Here is an 18,391-nt window from a genome sequence, read left to right on the forward strand (position 1 = left end):
TTCTGCTTTATAACAAAGTGAATCAGCTCTATGTGTACATATATCCCCATATCTCCTCCATCTTGCTTCTCCCTCCCACCCTCCCTATCCCACCCCTCTAGGTGGTCACAAAGCACCGAGCTGATCTCCCTGTGCTATGCAGCTGCTTCCCACTATCTGTTGTACATTTGGTAGTGTATATATGTCCATGCCACTCTCTCACTTTGTCCCAGCTTACCCTTCCCCCTCCCCATGTCCTCAAGTCCATTCTCTACGTCTGCATCTTTATTCCTGTCCTGCCCCTAGGTTCTTATGGAACAGGTTAGAAAGCCCAGAGATAAACCCACGTACATATGGTCACCTTATTTTTGATAAAGGAGGCAAGAATATACAATGGAGAAAAGACAGCCTCTTCAATTAGTGCTGCTGGGAAAACTGGACAGCTACATGTAAAAGAATGAAATTAGGACACTCCCTAACACCATACACAAAAATAAACTCAAAATGGATTAAAGACCTAAATGTAAGGGTTGATCCTTTTTATTCTTAGAGCTAAAGTTATTTATATTCCAGTAGCTTTAGCTTATTCAGCTAATTAAGAAAATTTAGCTTTTTTCTCCTTTAAAATAGTTTTAAAGTTTTCCATTTTGTTTGAGTTATAATAATGCTTCTTTTTTGTGTTAGATGAGAAGTAGACAAAGAGGGTGGTTTATGAAGACAGCATTTACGTGCTTAATTATGAAACACTTCCAGCATGAATTGAAATGTTTGACAGACCAGCCAACAGATGCCTTCAATACAGCATTTCAATGTTGCCACTGTTACTAGTATGCACACCAGAGCAGCTAACATTTGAATATTGTTAAAGCTTCAGTTTGGTTCATGAGAAGTGTGTGCATTTCAATCTAAATTGAAACCCCATTCGTTTTCGCTCTTTAAAAATGGAGGTAACCATCTGCTGGAGTTTGTTTTTAATTAAAACTACTCTTGCTAATACTGTGAGCAGTTTTTAAGGTGAACTTCAGTCCTTTAAAATAGCTTAATTTCAAAACTGAAATCAGAGTTGGCTGTAACTGACAATCTACCTGAACAAGTAATTTATTTCCTTAGTTCTCAGTTCCAAATTGTAGTGAGGTAAACGAAGATAATTATTTTAAACTTTATTTCCCCCCAGACATATTGTAATTGCATGTTAGATAGTGTTGGGATTAAAGGCAAAAATACTGCATTTTGAATATATATCCCTGCCTTGCCAGAGTCTTTGAAAGTAAAACAAATAAAATATAATTTCTCAAATTTGAGCGTTCCCTGGCAAAAGTATTTGGTTAGGCTTGGGATCTGATAAGAATGTTTTTCCATTCTTCCTTTATCATTGAGCTGTGTGCAAATCAGCGAAAAAGAGATGGAAGCATTTTGGATTCAAAATATTAATTACTAGTGTGCTGGGACATTGCCTAGGGTACTTTTAATAAGACTCACAATAAACAATATAAAGCTTTTCTTATTTAACTATTTATCCTTTCTGACCACAAATATTCAGAAATATTATATGTATAAGAAAGAAACTCTCATTTCCCTACTTAGGGTCAGTTTTTGGCCTCATTTTTAATCATTGAGAAATTTTTCAAAAACAATTGCATACCGTGTTGATAGTGTTCTTATCTCGCCCTGACCCTTTGACCCAAATAGGGAAGCCTGTGAAGGCTGCAGTTACACAGTGTATATTGGAAATGAGTTTTTTGTTTGTTTTTGTCTTTATAGAAATTTGTGATCTGATAGGCTCATGCTTGTTAATAGCAGGAAGCTACAAGATGATGAGTAGAGCACATATTCTCTACCGCCCCTCTCATCTGTTAAAAGAAAATTTTTCCACAGGCAATTTACTGACCTAGTAGGCTTTTATTCAGTGATTCATCAATCAGGCAACATTCAGTCTGCAGATGGAAAGGAGCTCCAGAGAGCTGTAGGAGACGAGAGATTTTTATAGACCAAAGTAAACAGGAACAAGGAAGGGGCATTTGCTAATTAATTAAAGCAGGGTTACTTTCCTTGTAAGGAGCAAAGGGAAGCCTTAGAGCCAGGTCAGGTAACGTGTGCTGAGCAGGCAAACACTGCTTGGTTGACCTAAGCCTGCTTTTTCTGGGAGAGCCCAACATAGAAACAGTTACCTTTTGGTTTGCTGATGTGGGTAACGTGAGCGACTCCATCTTGGGCCCAACCTGGTTACTTTAACGCATCAAAAATTATACTGAAAGATGAGGTATATGAAAAGAAGTCATATTGTACCTGGAAATACTGGACCAGATAATTTGAGGAATGCCTAGAAGTTGATAACAGATGGAATCAAACTGATAAATGACTAAGAGCAGAGAAAATCACAGTCCAAACATATTAAAAAGAAGAAGCTATTGCCATGATAAGCCTACTTTATCCCAGTGAAATTCCAGAGAAATTACAAACTGAGATTCAGTAAAGGTAAAAAAACATGTGGGGCTTATGGTCCATGCTCAGTGATAAGTAATGAATGTATAAGAGGTGAACAGTTGGAACCAGTCCTGCCTCCTGTACATCCCAAGGATTATCAGTGAGAGTGTTTGTCCCCAGGATATAAGGCCTGAGAAATACTTCATAAACAAAGTGAGACATTTATTGAGGACTTCTGCCATGACTGTGTCTTGACTGTAGATCTTGGGTTGGACAACTTTTTCTGTGCAGGATGGAATAGTAAATATTTTAGTCTTTATGGGCTTTGTAATCTCTTTCACAACCACTCCTCTCTGCTGTTGGAGTAGGAAAGAAGCCATAGGCAATTTTTAAATGAATGGGCATGCTGAGTTCCAATCAAACTTAATTTATAAAAACAGGTGGTGGGCCATATTTGGCTCATTACCTGTAGTCTGCCAGTTCCTGTTCTAGAGAAAAAAGCAAAACAGATCCTGAAGTAACTCAAGATCCCCACAATAAGTGGAGGTAACAGAAAAAGAGATTTGTTACCCATATAGGCCATGAGTCCAGTCTGATCCATTAACTCAAGCGTTGGTTCTTTGAACAGATCAAACACTGACAAAGATTTGCAGTTCAGAGGAGACAGCAGAAACAACAAAGGGATAGAGAAAAGAAAAATCTCTTTTATGAGAAAGAGATTTTTTTTAGAAGACTGTACAACACTACATGTGATATTATACTAATATTTAAGTTGAAAATCTAAATTAAATGGATAATTTTCTATGAACACTGTTTCTAAGATTAATTCAAAATGAGGTGGAAAACTTGAGTAGACCAGTAACCACAGAAATAATAGAAATGGTAAGAAAGTTTAAATTTAAAGATAGGTACCTCGTAAATAGAGCCCTGTTCCAATGGTTTCTTTAATTTCTCTGAATGGTGTTTTCTGTAGGTTTCAATGCAGAGGTCTTGTACATTTCTTGCTAGATTTATTTTTAGATAATTGATATGTTTTGATGCTGTAAACATATGCTAATTAATTTTAAATTTTCTAATGTTTGTGGCTGGTATACAGAAATATTTTGATGTTTTAATATTTACCTGTGTCTTGAGACTTTGCCACATTTGCTTGCTAGTTGTAGTAGGATTTTTTTTTTTTTTTTAATATAGTTTCACAGGCTTTCTATGTACATGAATATACCATCTGTAAATAAAGACAGTTTTACTTCTGACCTTCCATTCCTTTTTGCCATTTATTTCCTTTTCTTGAGTCATTGAATTGGCTACGACCTTCAATATAATGTTAAATAGAAGTAATCCCAGTCTTAGGGAAGAACAATGTTTTACCATTAAGTATGATAGTAGTTCTAGATTTTTGTAGATGACCTTTCTCAAATAGAGGGGAATACCTTCCATTACTACATACTGAGAATTCTTATTTTGAAGAGGAGTTGAACTTTTTCAAGTCTGCTGAGATACTCTTGTGGTTTTTCTCTTTTATTCTGTTACTAAGGTGAATTTTTGAATGCTAAGGCAACTTTGCATTTATGATGTATTACCTTTTATAGCTGTATATATTTTTTGCTAGATTCTATTTGCTAATATTTTGTCCAGAAATTCTGCATTTATATTCATAAGGGACATTTATCTGTAGTTTTCTTTTATTATAATATCTTTGCCAGTTTGGGGATGAGAATTATGCTCCTTAAAAGGAATTGGAAAGTATTGCATTTTCATGTATTTTGTGAAAGAGTTTATTACAGAAATCACTGGTAATGCTATCTGGGCTTGGGGTTTTCTTTCTTTATAAATTATAAATTGATTTCTTTTGTGTACATGCTGTTGTGTAGCTTTTTTGGTTTCTTTTTTTCTTGTGTCAGTTTTGGGAATTTCTGTTTTTCAAGGTATTTACCCATTTTTTCCAAGTCCGGGTTTGGCAAGTTACAGCCATCTGGCCAAATCTGGCCCGGTGCCTATGTGTTTGGTAGTTTTCACGCTTCACTGGCTAAGTGGTATCATTGCACTAGAGACCATGTACCCCTCAAAGCCCGAAACATTTACTGTCTGGCCCTTTACAGGAAACGGTCATCCACCCCTGATCTGCGTTTTCAAACTTATTGATGTGAGTTGGTCTTCCTATATCGACGTTATCCTTAGCACATCTGGAGGATCTGGCATCGTGTCCCCCTTTCATTCCTGGTGTTGGTGATTTGTGTTTTCTCTCCTTTATTTGTAATCAGACTTTCTATGTGTTTATCAATTTTATTTAAGTTTTCAAAAAACGAATCTCAGATTTTGTTGATTTTCTCTACTGTTTGTTTTGTATTTCACTGATTTCTGCTTTATCGTGATTACTTCCTTTCATCTACTTACTTTGAGTTTAATTTGCCTCTCTTTTTCAAGTTTCTTAAGGTGGGAGCTTAGATTATCAATTTTTACACCTTTTTCTTTTCCCACGTAGCATCTGAAAGAAACTTGATAACTTGACGAAGATTATCTACCAGAAACCTAGAGAGAAAATCATGCTTAATAGTGAAACATTAGCATCATTTCCATTAATGTCAGGAATGGGGTAATTATGCTCACTGTCTCTGACATACATTGCTCAATATTGTGCTGGTTTTCACAATATGACTGAAGGAGAAGTAGGAAACGAACAGTGCAAAGGGAGGCGATAAACCGAGATTCCACAACCCATGACCTGATAGTGTCAGAGAGTGTGGGACCTGGTCTCTTTGGCAATTTTCTTTGTTCTAGCTGAAATGAAAATCCATTGTTTCTGATATTGCTTAAGTTGAAACATTGGTGGGTTTCGGGATTAGAGATCTTGTTGCTATTGTTAAGAGACTCAGAGAGCATTACTTCTCTATATATCCAGATGGAAAGAGGTTGAGGGTTCTGGTAGCTGACTCCCAAAGTGCTGTAGTAGTTACCTTGTAATGTTCACTTCAGTTTGCTGAGCTGAGGACTACAAGCTCCGGATATTAACATTTCTACCGAGGGGCCCTTCCAGCTTCTTTGCTGCTGTGACTTGGGTGTGCCTAAGCTGGGAAATCTGCCATGCCTTGATCCTGGTAAAATTGCAGTGCTTCTGCTACTACAAGGAAAATGTTCTTCCTGTGTTGCCTTATTTATCCTATAGTATTTAGGGACATGTCTCTTTAAGTTCACAGACATGGCCTCTTTATACCATACTGCCGTAGGAGCTGGGTGAGGACAAACTTGAGAATCAACCACCATTATGTATCGGGAACCAGCCCTTCTCTCTGACCTTGAGTATGTTACTGTGTATGCCTGACACCTTCCTTCATGGTGAGCTCACCATCGTCACACCAAGCGAGCTGGTCCTCTTTGGAAGAACACCATGGTGTCTTAGACATTTGTAACATATAAACCTCAGTGATCAAGATTCATGTCTCTTTCTTGGGACTTGTTTCCATGTTTATCTAAATATGAGCGTTTATAGGAGGGGGGTGCCTAGTTACCTCTTTCCATCCACCGGAATCATTGGAGGTCAACTCTTGTCTGGCCAAGGTGTTCTGTTAATGAATACGTTATCCACATGGGAAACTTTGGGGTTTATAAAATATACAATAAAATCCTAGAATCATGGACTAAATCCTGGCTCCACCATTTATAACTGTGTGATCTTGGGCAAATTACCTCGTATTCTCATATATAAAATGAGAATAATAATAGTACCTTCCCCACACAGTTATTGTGATGATTAAATTAGAAATATGTGTATGTATATATACACACAGATAGATATTATACACACACATACTATATATATACATACACATGCACACATATATAATAATGCTTGTTAGATATGTTAGCTAGTAAGTGCTCAATAAATATTAGTTCTTATTATCTGCTGATGCCATCAGAGAGGAACTAGATCAATGGCATTGGGGCTGGTGTTCTGCCCTCTGCACCGTCCTCTTGTTAAAATGGAAGGATGGCCTCTGACCATCTGGAGCCTTGTCTCCATCTGTGCTCTGGGTCTCGTCTGCAGGATTTCCGTGATTCCTTCTCTACTGTGTCTTCAAATTCTTACACTGGCTCATTCCCATCAGCAATTAAACATTCCCAAGTCTCTCACATTGCTTAAAAACAATACAGCCACCAAAAAGTATTCCTTGATGTCACACCTCCTTCCATTTCCTACTCTATCGCTGGAACTTATATTATAACCAAGCTTTTTGAACTAAATATCTATACTTACTCATTCCATTTTTTCATCCTCATCTCTCTCCAAGAACTATTTCTAATCACTTGACTGAGTATATTTCTATTTTTTTAATGTTAGAAATATTTCCTTTTCAAATGTCCTCTTCCCTTATATTCATCTTTGTTTGAATTCCACTTTTCCACCTACTTCTTGGGTTATTCTTCGGTTTTTATTTCCTTGTTCCTCTTCCTCCTCCTGCCCCTTAACTGTTCCTTGTGGCTCTAACTTAGATCCCTTTTTCTTGTCACCACACCACATATCCCTGGCTAATCTCATCTGCCCTTTTGGCTGCTCAGTTTCTGTTGTAATATGCTGGTGACTTTGACCTCCAGCTCAGGCCTTTCTCCTGAAGTGGAGTCAGGGGCATATTGGACTTGTCCACTGGAAATTTGACAGGCACGTCCAGCCTAGAACATTCAAAATGTGTTTACTCTTCTCAAACCCGCTTCTTCAGTGCTTCTCAAGTTCATTAAAAAAACACCAAAACTCTTCACCAGTTGCTCAGACTAGAAGCCCATTTGACTCCTCTTTCACCTGATGCCCAGTCAACCACCAAGTGTCTTCAGTTGCCCTAAATATATTTATTCTTACTGTTTCCTTCACTACTTTGTTAATAACCTAGTCCCAGCTACTCTTTTCTCGCCTGATTGAGTATAGCATCCTCTTCTCTGGTCTTTTTTCTCCATTCCTGTTTCCCTCCAATTAATCATACTAGAGGCAGAGAAATCTCTTAGAAACACACATCCAGTTATCACCCCACCTCCCTAAACCCTTCACCAGTGTCTTCTTGCCCTTGAATTGAAGTTCAGACCCTCAGAAAGCTGGCCTAGCCCTGCATGTTTGGGACCCCGCTTCCCTCTACAGCATCCTTACATACCTGGTCTGCCTCTGCCTTCCCCTCTCACCATCCCAGACTTCTTTCAGGTCCCTCCCAGGGCCACCTGCCATATCCTGAGCTGCTTCCTGTGGCTTAAACACTGCCTCCCTGGGTGGGAAACCCCTGAACTCTCTACAGCCTAAATCGTACTCACTCTTTAGGTCTCAGCATAAATACCCTCTCCTGTAAAATGTCTTTCCAAGCTCTCGATTAAGGAAGGTCCTATTTCTGTGTGCTGTCATAGTACTCTGTACTTGCCCTAGCAAAACAATTGTAATTATTTATCTGCATTCCTCATTGACCTATAAGCTCTGGAAACAGTAACCATGTTAGTGTTGTGTGAATGAGGGGATGAGAGAACAAAATGTTGTTCTGGTGTGTATTATTGCTGTCATTCATATCTTCCTTTGTTTATTCATATGAGTGTTTCCTGAGCACATGCTTTGTGCTGGCTGCTATGCTACATGTGAAAATGTAGTGTTGAATAAGACAGATAAGGACCTTGCTCCTTGAGAGCTTACAGTCAAGCGGAGGAGACAAACAGCAAACAAGGAAGTAAATAAGTGAATGATAAGATACTAGTAAGAACCATGAAGAAAATAAATTAGGAACATGTAGAATAACTGGGTAGGTGGAAATAGGATGGCCAAGGAAGGCTGATCTGAGGAGATGAACTTAAACTAAGACTTGAATAATGAGAGGAAGCCAGCTGTACAAAGATCAGAGGGAAAATGACTCCAGACAGGTGAAACAGTCTCTGTGACCTTGAAGCAGCCATGATGGAGAAACGAAGAAAAGTCCAGGATGGTTGGAGTGATGTCAGATGGGAAAAGAGTGATGGGAGGTCATGGAAGGCTTTGTGTTCATGGATAGGAGTTTGGACTGTAAGTAAAGGTAGGCTTCTTTCTGGTTCAAGATACACCATACATATGCTCCAGCTGAACCAAGGTGTACCGGGAAAACAGCCACTTGAGTTTCAGAGGGATGTTTTTGACCTGAGACAAGCATCCTTGATCCAGTAGAAAATCATGTGACGTTTCTTTAATCAAGGGCAAGAATAAGTGCTGATTACATGGTAAAGTATGTATTTCTTAAAAGCTGCTGAGGAACATTTTATGTATGTCACAGACCATAAACTTGTATGCAGTTACCATATGAATGTATAGTAATTGCTGCCTGATGCCACTGTCCAAATGATAGCTATTTTATAACTACTATTTTTGTGTGTGTGTGGGTACAGAATTTTATTACTTACAAAAGAGCATCATTGGGAAAGTTTAATCTTGAGAGACAGTATAAGATCCCCAACATATAATGCTGTCCAGATAATGTTGATGAGCCGTATTTTTAATCATCTGTCACTTGACAGAACTTTTGTAAAAAAGGAATCAATAATGGAGAAATCACAGGGCAGCTCAGACAAGACATTGCTTGTGAAAGCACTTGAAAAATATTCTTAAGAGACATAAAATATTATTACTGTTGATACAACCAACTCTTTCTAACCAAGTACTGGTACTGGTGTAAGATTTGTGACTCTGAAGACTGGATGCTTGACCGAGATAGAAAATATCCAATGCCAAAGTACCTTCTTTCTAACCAACATGCCTATAAATTTTGTTGAGAAACTTACATGTGTATACGCTATTACTGTTCATTCAGTCATCTACTCAGTGCTCAAGCATGCATTGAGCACCTACTTTTCAGTTTTTTTTGTTTGTTTGTTTTTTGGCTGCATTGGGTCTTTGTTGCTGCGCGTGGGCTTTCTCTAGTTGCGATGAGCGGGGGCTACTGTTCGTTGTGGTGCGCAGGTTTCTCGCTGCGGTGGCTCCTCCTGTTGCAGAGCAGGACTCTAGGCACATGGGCTTGAGTAGTTGCAGTGTGTGGGCCCTAGAGCACGCGGGCTTCAGTAGTTGCAGTGCATGGGCTCAGTAGTTGTGGCTCACGGGCTGCAGAGCGCAGGCTCAGTAGTTGTGGCACACGGGCTTAGTTGCTCCGCGGCATGTGGGATCTTCACGGATCAGGGATTGAACCCATGTCCCCTGCATTGGCAGGTGGTTTCTTAACCACTTCGCCACCAGGGAGGTCCCTGAGCACCTACTTTTCAACAGCTAGTGGCTCTGGGGACAAAGCACTCAGCTAGACAGATGCAGACCTTGCCCTCATGGAACCGAAAATCATGATGAACACTGAACATGGCATACATGAAATAATAATCACCTCTGCTTTTCTTCTCATGTAACTACATTTTATAGATGTAGGATATTGAAAGTAGAACATACAACAAAAGCTATAGGGCTGTTGTATATGCTGAATGTCTAAAGTATGTATTTTTGATTCCTTTGAACCACTTATTCATTTGTGTTTGATTTTAAGTCTCTCTGGAATACTTTTTGCATAACTACCATTTGTCCAACTTGAAAGTGGTGGGTGGACTGATCTTTTGGAGGCTGGTACAGGAAATCTATGCGATGTGATCAGTAGGAACTCAGGCTCTGAAGTCAGAGTGTCTGGATTTGAATTCCCCCTGCCCTGTTTAGCAAGTGTGGTTAATATGCCTACGAGTCAATTTTCTCATCTGCAAAATGAGGATAATAGATTGTTGTGAAGATTACGTGAGATGATACAGACAATAACCCTAGTTAGTGCCTGGCACGGTGTACACTCTGATTTAATGTGAATTGTGCATGCTGCGGTTATGCCATCCTGCCTGCCTTCTCCTTGCTTACTGTAATTATAGAACCTTCTCCAGTGCAGCTGCACAGCAGTCTCTGGGCAGTCTGCATTGTTTGGTGTTTTCTGGAATGTGGTAATAGTACTATAGGGAATATGTTTGTGACAGTAGGTACAAAGGTTTGAGAGCCTTTGATGATATGATATATTCACTTGCAACCAATTCTTTCAGGATCTAACAGCTTGTCATTGACTGTCCTTTGCAGAGCTAAACAGGAAAGGGGACAGTATAGTTTTACAATGATACCCTGGAATAAGGCAGAATTTTGTTGTTGTTGTTAATAAGCTTTGAGTAAGACAGTTATGTTTTATGTAAATAAGCATGCTAACAGAATGACCACCTAAGAGTATCCTTCAGAACTTTCTGACCACAATTAACAGTAAGATATATTTTATATCAGATCAAGTTTACACACATACGTATACACTCAAGTATGAAACTGAAATAAACTTTCACAAAACAATACATATTCTTACTACTGTAGTGCAGCATTTTTCTTTCTTTCTATTCCATGTCATTCCATTCCATTTCATTCCTTTCCATTCTAGGAAAAGAGACCAGTAGTTTGAAAAATATTGATCTCAGAAATTGGTGGGCAAGACAATTCTTGTGTAGACAAGAATAGGGGTATGAATAAGAATTAAGCGGGTTAGTCATCAGCTGTACCGTTTAAATCTTTTCTCAGTGATCATCCTATATCCCATGCAAAAACACACAAACAAAACCCAAAACCAACCAAACAAAGCAGCACTTGGTATTTAGTTCTTACTATACTTTAACAGATATTAACTCAGTTTGATCTTTTAAAATTTTGCAGTCATTTCTATTCCAGCAAAGTTGCAGGCCAGATCGTGGTTACATGGGGAGTGAGTTCAGTGCAGCCAAGAAACTTTGCTTCTACCTCTGGCTTTGTCATTACCTGCAGGTTGACCTGTCTTCTCTGAGTCTCAGCTCAGAAGGCGGAGGGGGGGAGGGGCAGTAATAATATTTATTCTATTTAAATTAATTTAATTAAATCCCTCCCTCCCACTCCTACCCCCAGGGTAGTTTGACAGCCAGTTGGGACAATGTATTTGAAATAGTTTTGTAAACTAAAGGGACCTTTACAAATATAAAAACTATTGAGCTGTAAGATTCTGTATTTGTAACTACTACCTCCTTTAAAAAATATGCCTTCTAGATTTCTCAGTTGAATACGCTGATTGCACTTCTGCTGGGAGAACTTCTACCTGGAGACAGGCAGAAGATCATGACAATCTGTACCATAGATGTCCATGCCAGAGACGTGGTGGCAAAACTTATTTCTCAGAAGGCAAGTTATTTGTAGAAATTTCATGTGTTTTTTGCTGTTTCCTAAAAGTAGTGTTTATTATCAAGAGTACTTCTAAGAAAGTGCTTTTTTTGTTTGTTTGTTTTTTTTCAGGTTGTATATTTTAATTAGTCCTAAGAAGCTGAGTGCACTTACTTTGGGTATTTTTTATTTGGGTTAGCGAATATATTATCCTCATGAGAGTTATCCCAAGTGATATCCCAAAGGGTCTGGCCAAGTCAAGAGCCTCTAATTCAGATCATCCAAAAATTAAGTCAGGATGGAGGAGCCACGAGAAGTCACCTGTTCATTTCCCTGTCTTCTGGCTTCTCCACACATAATTATCCATTGGCCTGTGATAACCACCACTGTGTCTTATCCAGCCAATAGCAGTAAGATTGTGTACCACCTAAATCATCTCAGTGTGCCTTTGATTATTTTCCTTTTGAAGAAAGAGAAATGTTGGCCACCCTTTGTCTTTTCCATTGAAAGCTAAATTACTTTCTTTAAAGAAATTATTTTCTAATCCTTTCAGTGTGTTATTAACCTTCTTTCCTTATCTCTTTAAAAAGTCCACTGTCTCTTAGATACCGGCAGTGTTTAATGCAGAAGGAGAATTTCTCACCCTTTTTCCAAAATACACTACTACTTAAAATGTCTGAAGTATGCTTGTCTAGTGAACAAAATTGACATACCATGCCCATAACCTACTTCTTCCAAATCCCTTTTGTTTTTTGAGGGTGACATTTCCTTTCACAATTTGAATGCATGCTTGTATTATGAGATGTTTCCTGTTGTTTTTCTAGTTCCTTCTCAATTTATTAAAATTAAAGTGAATTTTAATTCTCTTCACAAAGTGCTAGCAAATGCTTCCTTGTGTAAGCATAAAGTTAAAAAAAAAAACTTCTTGATCCAGGTTCAGGACCATCAGTGAAGAATGTTGCTTAATTGCTAATCTAAAACTGATCCTTGCAAAACACCATTACCATGTATTCTCATTTTGATGATGAGCCATTGATAACTACTCTTTGAATATGACCTTGCATATTTTATTATGTTTTATCAGTGGTGATTTGCTTGCAGCAGGATAAATTTTGATTTAAAATATGTTCTTTATTTTGTACTTAAAGAGATAGAGACTGTCTAATTCCTGCTCATGTAGTATGCATAAATATACAATGTCGAGACTTATGTAGATATCAGACAAATGAGTAGATAATAATTTTGGTAACTTCCAGTGATTCCTAAGAAATCCTTGGGTCAATTGGATCTTGAAAGAGACTGGAATTATTTTTTCAAACTGGGAAAATCATGGATAGAATTGAGTAAAATAAGAAGGAATAGCAGAGAAAAAACACTGTTGTTTGGTTTAATGAAAAATGACGTGGAAATCTCTGCTAAAAGCAGAACAGTTTTAGAATGGACTTGGTTGAAAGTATAGTTTATTTATACCTCTGACATGCAGAAATAATGGATTATGTGCTATTTTAATACAGAGTGTATTTTTCCATCTGATTTAAGTGATAATGAATATAAAGTCACAAAAGTGATCAAATCCACTGGGGTGATTCATAAAAGGGGAAAAAAGCCTTGCTTCAACAAATTGATGTTGTTTTACAGTAATAGCCTTCTTAAAATGAAGACATTTATTACACACATATTTCTGATTAAGTATTCAACCATCTACATGCAATTACAATTTTCAGTAGCATACAAGAGATTTCCCTTTTGTGAGATTTTTTAAGAGTAAAATGTGACCCAACCGAGTTGATTAGATCAATAGATTACATTTGTGGCCTTAAAACTCTCAGTGTCCTGTGTGTGATGTCATGTGATGTTTTTAGGTCGTCACTCCGCACGCTTTTGCTTGGCGCTCTCAACTTCGTCACCGGTGGGAGGACACCCAGAAACATTGCCTCGTCGATATTTGTGACGCCCAGTTGCAGTACTTCTATGAGTATTTAGGAAATAGCCCTCGACTAGTGATCACTCCTCTAACTGACAGGTAATGATGATAAGTTGGAGTCAGATGGGAAACACCAAGCCAAAAGTTCCCCAGCATGGGTAAAGATGTCTGAGATTGAAAATAAAGGACTGTGAGAAAATGATGAACAAACTGTGAAACTGTATGAAAGCAGAAAGCAAATGCACTAATTGAGTGACATAGCAAATGTTGGTGTTAGAGACACGTTAAAGAGAACCGAATTAGAAAAGCAGAATTACAGGCACTATGTGGTATACACATCATGAAATCATGAGCAGTTAATATGGCTCAAGGCAGCGTCTTTGATCTCGGAGTCCATTCTCTCTGGTTATTTATGGCTAACACCCTGATATTAGAAGTGTCAAAACTGCCTCCCTTTATTAGAAGTGTAAAAACGGGGATTGCCTATATTGAATTCATTTTTGAAGGATTACATACAGTGAAAGGAAGAAAAGGAGAACAGAAATGATTCAACAGATACAGTACTTCTGAAGCACTGTCCCAGTGTCAAGCAGGTAGGGTTCCTGCTCTCACACAGCACACTTTCTAGGGGAGTGTGGTGTGTGAGTGGCTGGGAATGAAGAGGAACAGCAAACACATTAACAAAGTTGTGTTAGGTGGTAATATATGCTGTGACAAAAATAAAACAGGGTGATAGGTTAGAAAGCGTCTTGAAGGGAGAGCCCGCTATAGATTGTATGAGAGGACATTTGAGCCAAGACCCAAATGATAACAAGGAACCAGCTATGCAAACATCCTGGGCCAGAAAGTTACAGGCAAAGACAAGTACAAAGTTTCTAAGATGGAAAGGAGCTTGGCAGCTTCAAGGGATAGACACAGAGCCCAGTGTGGCTCAAGCATGTCAAGGCAGCAAGGGATTCTTACAAGTTCATTGCCACTTGACTCCAAGTTAATAGATGCACACGGTCAGAATGTTGTAGAGGTAAGGATATGTCACATTGACGTGAGATTCTTTGTTCATATTCCAACCTCTGCGAATTATTTGGTGGGAGAAAGCATATTTAGTCCTTGGCATTCATGAAAGAGAAATCACACCTCAAGATCATGTGCGTGTTTCCAGTTATCCAGTTACCACGATGCCGTATACTTTATCTGGGAACGGAAGGGCAGACAGTTGCAAGCTGTCTGTCGAGCTGGGTAGTGGTGGCCCTGGGAGGCTGATGGAATTCCCTCACTAGCTTTGTGATCTTTCTTGCACATACTAATCTGCTCGTGATGTTGTCCTTGATAAATCGTATGGCTTCTGCAATTGTTTCTCTAATTCAGTTCCCTTTAACTTGTCTCTAACTAAAAGTCGGTGTTCGCTATCTTAATTAGTTAATTTATGTACTGCTTTCAGGGTGAGAGATTAAACTTTGTAGCTTGACAAAATCGCTTGAAGAGTCAAAACTGCAAATGCCTAGAGTCTGCTGTATACGTGCCCTTGCACATAGAGAAGGGGGTGAGGGGAGGCACAGGGTACAGGAGAAATGGGGAAGAGGCCTTTTTAAAAATTACCAATGTGTGAGGCCAATAGCTTATTAACTTTTTAATTTAAAAGTCACTATGTGGTTTATTTGGAAGTTAAAAGGAAGATGAATGTTCCTTTTATAGAGTGAATAGGGCTGTATAAGATGTTCGCACTATGTACATTTCTTTCCCATTTCATTCTTTGGATTGTTTACTAATTGTTTACATTAACACAATGCTGCCTTTCAAACACTTTCATTATGTCTTGTTTGATGCCGACCTTCCCCTTGTGTGGTAGACTGAACAGAGAGCATTTCCTTCTGCCCTATGTGGGCAGGTTCAGAGAACCAAGTCAACCAGCTTGTAATTGAGAGACTTGGGCTGGAACACAGGTGGATTGGTTTGGGGGTGCTAAGCTGCTGTTCCAGAGAGACCCAGAATATAAGGCCTTCAATAACATGGCAGCTGGGGTCTCAGTTGTGTGACATTCCCGAGGAAGATGGTCCAGCTGTATAGGCTTCTGGGTGGCCGACATGCTACACGTGGTTTGCACATTTGTTTCAGCCAGTGGGAAAGGGGAAAACATCTCGAAGGAGGCATCCCAGGGTTTGCACACTCATTTCAGTACACAGCATTGTTGGCTGCAGCTTGGTCATTTGACTGCTCCTGGCTGTAAGGCAGGGAGGAAACGTAGTCTGCAGCATATAGGTGGTCATATGTCAGGCAAAACTTGGAACCACGAGAAAAGATTAATAGGTGATAGTCTGCACCATAAAAAGTGCTATAATTCCTAGTCCAGGGGTCTTTCAATTCCTTATTCATTGTAAGATGCTCTGAAACGTGATGGCTGTAAAATATAGAAACACTGTCCATTTCCCTAAGTAATTGCTTCTATCTGCATAGTACTTTGAATTTTTTAAGGCATTTACCTTTGGCCTTCTTAGCAGTCCATTGACGTCACCACTTGGGCACCGTGTTGGGTTGGCTTTCTTAATAAAGTCCTATGATAAATCTCATTTCATGGAGGAGAAAACTGAGGCATGTTGATGTCAGAAATGTAATTTAAGATTATCTGATGAGTGGCAGAGTAGACACTAGTCCTGGGTCTTCCGTGTGTGTGTCTTCCCACTAGATCCACTGTCTGTGCTAAGACAAAAATAATTCATGAGTCTGCAGAAACCTCATGTTAGGTCCTCACCGGTTATTAGTTTTCCTTCTTTTACAAGTATTAAATTCTGTCTTTGCATAATTTTCCTCAGTCTAAGAACCTCTGAATCTTTCCTGCAAAAATAAGTATTATCATAATCTAAACGCACGTAGCGACACATTCAAAATGAATTCCTGAATACATTTTAACATAATAAATTGTTGTGTCTTTGTTATATTTGCTTTTTACAGTGAAATACGTATATATTATTTGCATACTCTGTATTTATGTTTACATATCTCATCTCTTAATGTATTTATTAAATAGCAGTTTAATAAAGTTAGTGTTTAATTCATTCATCATCCAAGATATCTATTTTTCTTTTATGAACAATAGTTTGAGATGTTGTCTGCCATATTAATAACATGTTTACCTAGAAATATCAGAAATTCAAGAGCATTGCAAATTAAGTGTCATTTGTATTCAAATATGCAGCTCTTAGGAAATGAGACAAATAAAGCAGTACATTCTTCTCTATTACTTTTAAACAGCCAACCTAAAATTAAATTTGATATTATCCTGACGCTTACCATGAACGAATGAGAGATGTGTCAGTGTTTTGTGTTACAACCAGATTCGTAGACCGTGACTTCTTAAACTTTAAACAATATTAGGTTGTCCCTCACATCTTCTAGGAATCTCATAGAAGATCGTAATATCTGTGTTTTCTTTTACTTAAAGGTGTTACATTACTTTAACTCAGTCACTTCATCTCACCATGAGTGGGGCTCCCGCTGGCCCGGCTGGTACAGGGAAAACAGAAACCACCAAAGATCTTGGCCGTGCCCTGGGCATGGTAGTTTATGTATTCAACTGTTCAGAGCAAATGGACTACAAAGTAAGTTAGTTATAAAATGATACATCCTAACAATATTATTCCTGACCTGGAATGAGTCAAACTAATAGCTAAAAACCCTTTTCTGTTACATTCTTAATGCCTCACTCCATCATTAAGTCCATAGGAAATATCTATAAGGGATTGGTGCAGACAGGAGCTTGGGGCTGCTTTGATGAGTTCAATCGAATTTCTGTGGAAGTTCTCTCCGTGGTGGCAGTACAAGTGAAGATGATACACGATGCCATCAGAAACAGGAAGAAGAGGTGAGTGGCGTGTAGCTTCTTCCTGTTCTTACAAGTAGAAAGAGAACCTTAGAGCAGTGCAGGAGGCCTCATCTTCACAGTCTCCAGCTGCCTCTCCCTGTCCCATGAGATGGATAAAATGAGAGAGACTGGTTAATTGTGAAGAATTATTTTGAATAACCTCCTGTGTTTTAGCCGTGTTTTTTAAGTGTTCTTTACAACAAAGGTATATCACATACTTTAATCAGTGGAAGAATAAGCACCCTCTACAACACGAAATCCAGTTATCAATTCTCAGTCCTGATCTTACTTGACCTTCTGGCAGCATCTGACACAGTCACTCCCTCCCTTCTTCGGGACACACTTTCTTCACATCGGTTCCAGGACTCCACATCCTCCCAGTTTTCCCCCACCCTCAGGGCTGCTCCTTTGCTGATTTCTTCTCATCTATAAAATGGGGAGAAGTACAGTACCCACCTTATGGATTACAGTGAGAATTAAATGCAGAACGCTTGGGCAAGTGCCTGACACATAGCACCATGTCAGTGTTAGCTATTATTTTTTATTATTATTTTCTGACCTATTAATGTTGGATGTCACAGACCTCAATCTTCAGGTGTCTTCTTTTCTCTATCTCTACTTGTTCCCTTGGTCATTTCATTTAGTCACATGACTTTCAATACCATATTGATGGTGCTGGCTACCAGCTGCCCAGACCTCCTTTCTGTGATATCTAGACTTACATATACAATGTCAGCAATTGTCTTGGGGCATCTGAAGACTCCATTTGATGTCTCATTGTCCTCTCATATTTAATATAGCCAAAGTTGAAACCCTGGTCTTTCCACTAACGCTTGCTTTGTTAGTTGTCCTGTCCCAGCAGAATACACCCTCACATTCTTCCAGCTATTCGGGCCAAAACCTTTCCAGATGGAGCCAGAACCTAATCACTTCCCAACTTGGTGCCACACTCTGAAAGACAAAACATAGTGCTTAGGGTTTGATGGCTTCATTTGAGAAATCAGTATTATAATACCCAGTTGTGGATTCCTTTGTAACATTTTTGTAT

General features: G+C 38.8%; 1 protein-coding gene across 1 annotated transcript in view; it reads left to right on the forward strand.

The window, feature by feature from the left end:
* Positions 1-18,391, forward strand: part of DNAH11 (dynein axonemal heavy chain 11) — a 333,679-nt gene that overhangs the window by 123,933 nt on the left and 191,355 nt on the right. Inside the window, exons 31-34 of the mRNA XM_059933975.1 lie at positions 11,453-11,584; positions 13,426-13,586; positions 16,924-17,080; positions 17,198-17,343. Coding sequence (XP_059789958.1) covers positions 11,453-11,584; positions 13,426-13,586; positions 16,924-17,080; positions 17,198-17,343 — 596 coding nt within the window. The remainder of the gene's footprint in view (positions 1-11,452; positions 11,585-13,425; positions 13,587-16,923; positions 17,081-17,197; positions 17,344-18,391) is intronic.

Source organism: Balaenoptera ricei, chromosome 9, assembly GCF_028023285.1.
Source record: "Balaenoptera ricei isolate mBalRic1 chromosome 9, mBalRic1.hap2, whole genome shotgun sequence".
NCBI lineage: Eukaryota > Metazoa > Chordata > Mammalia > Artiodactyla > Balaenopteridae > Balaenoptera > Balaenoptera ricei.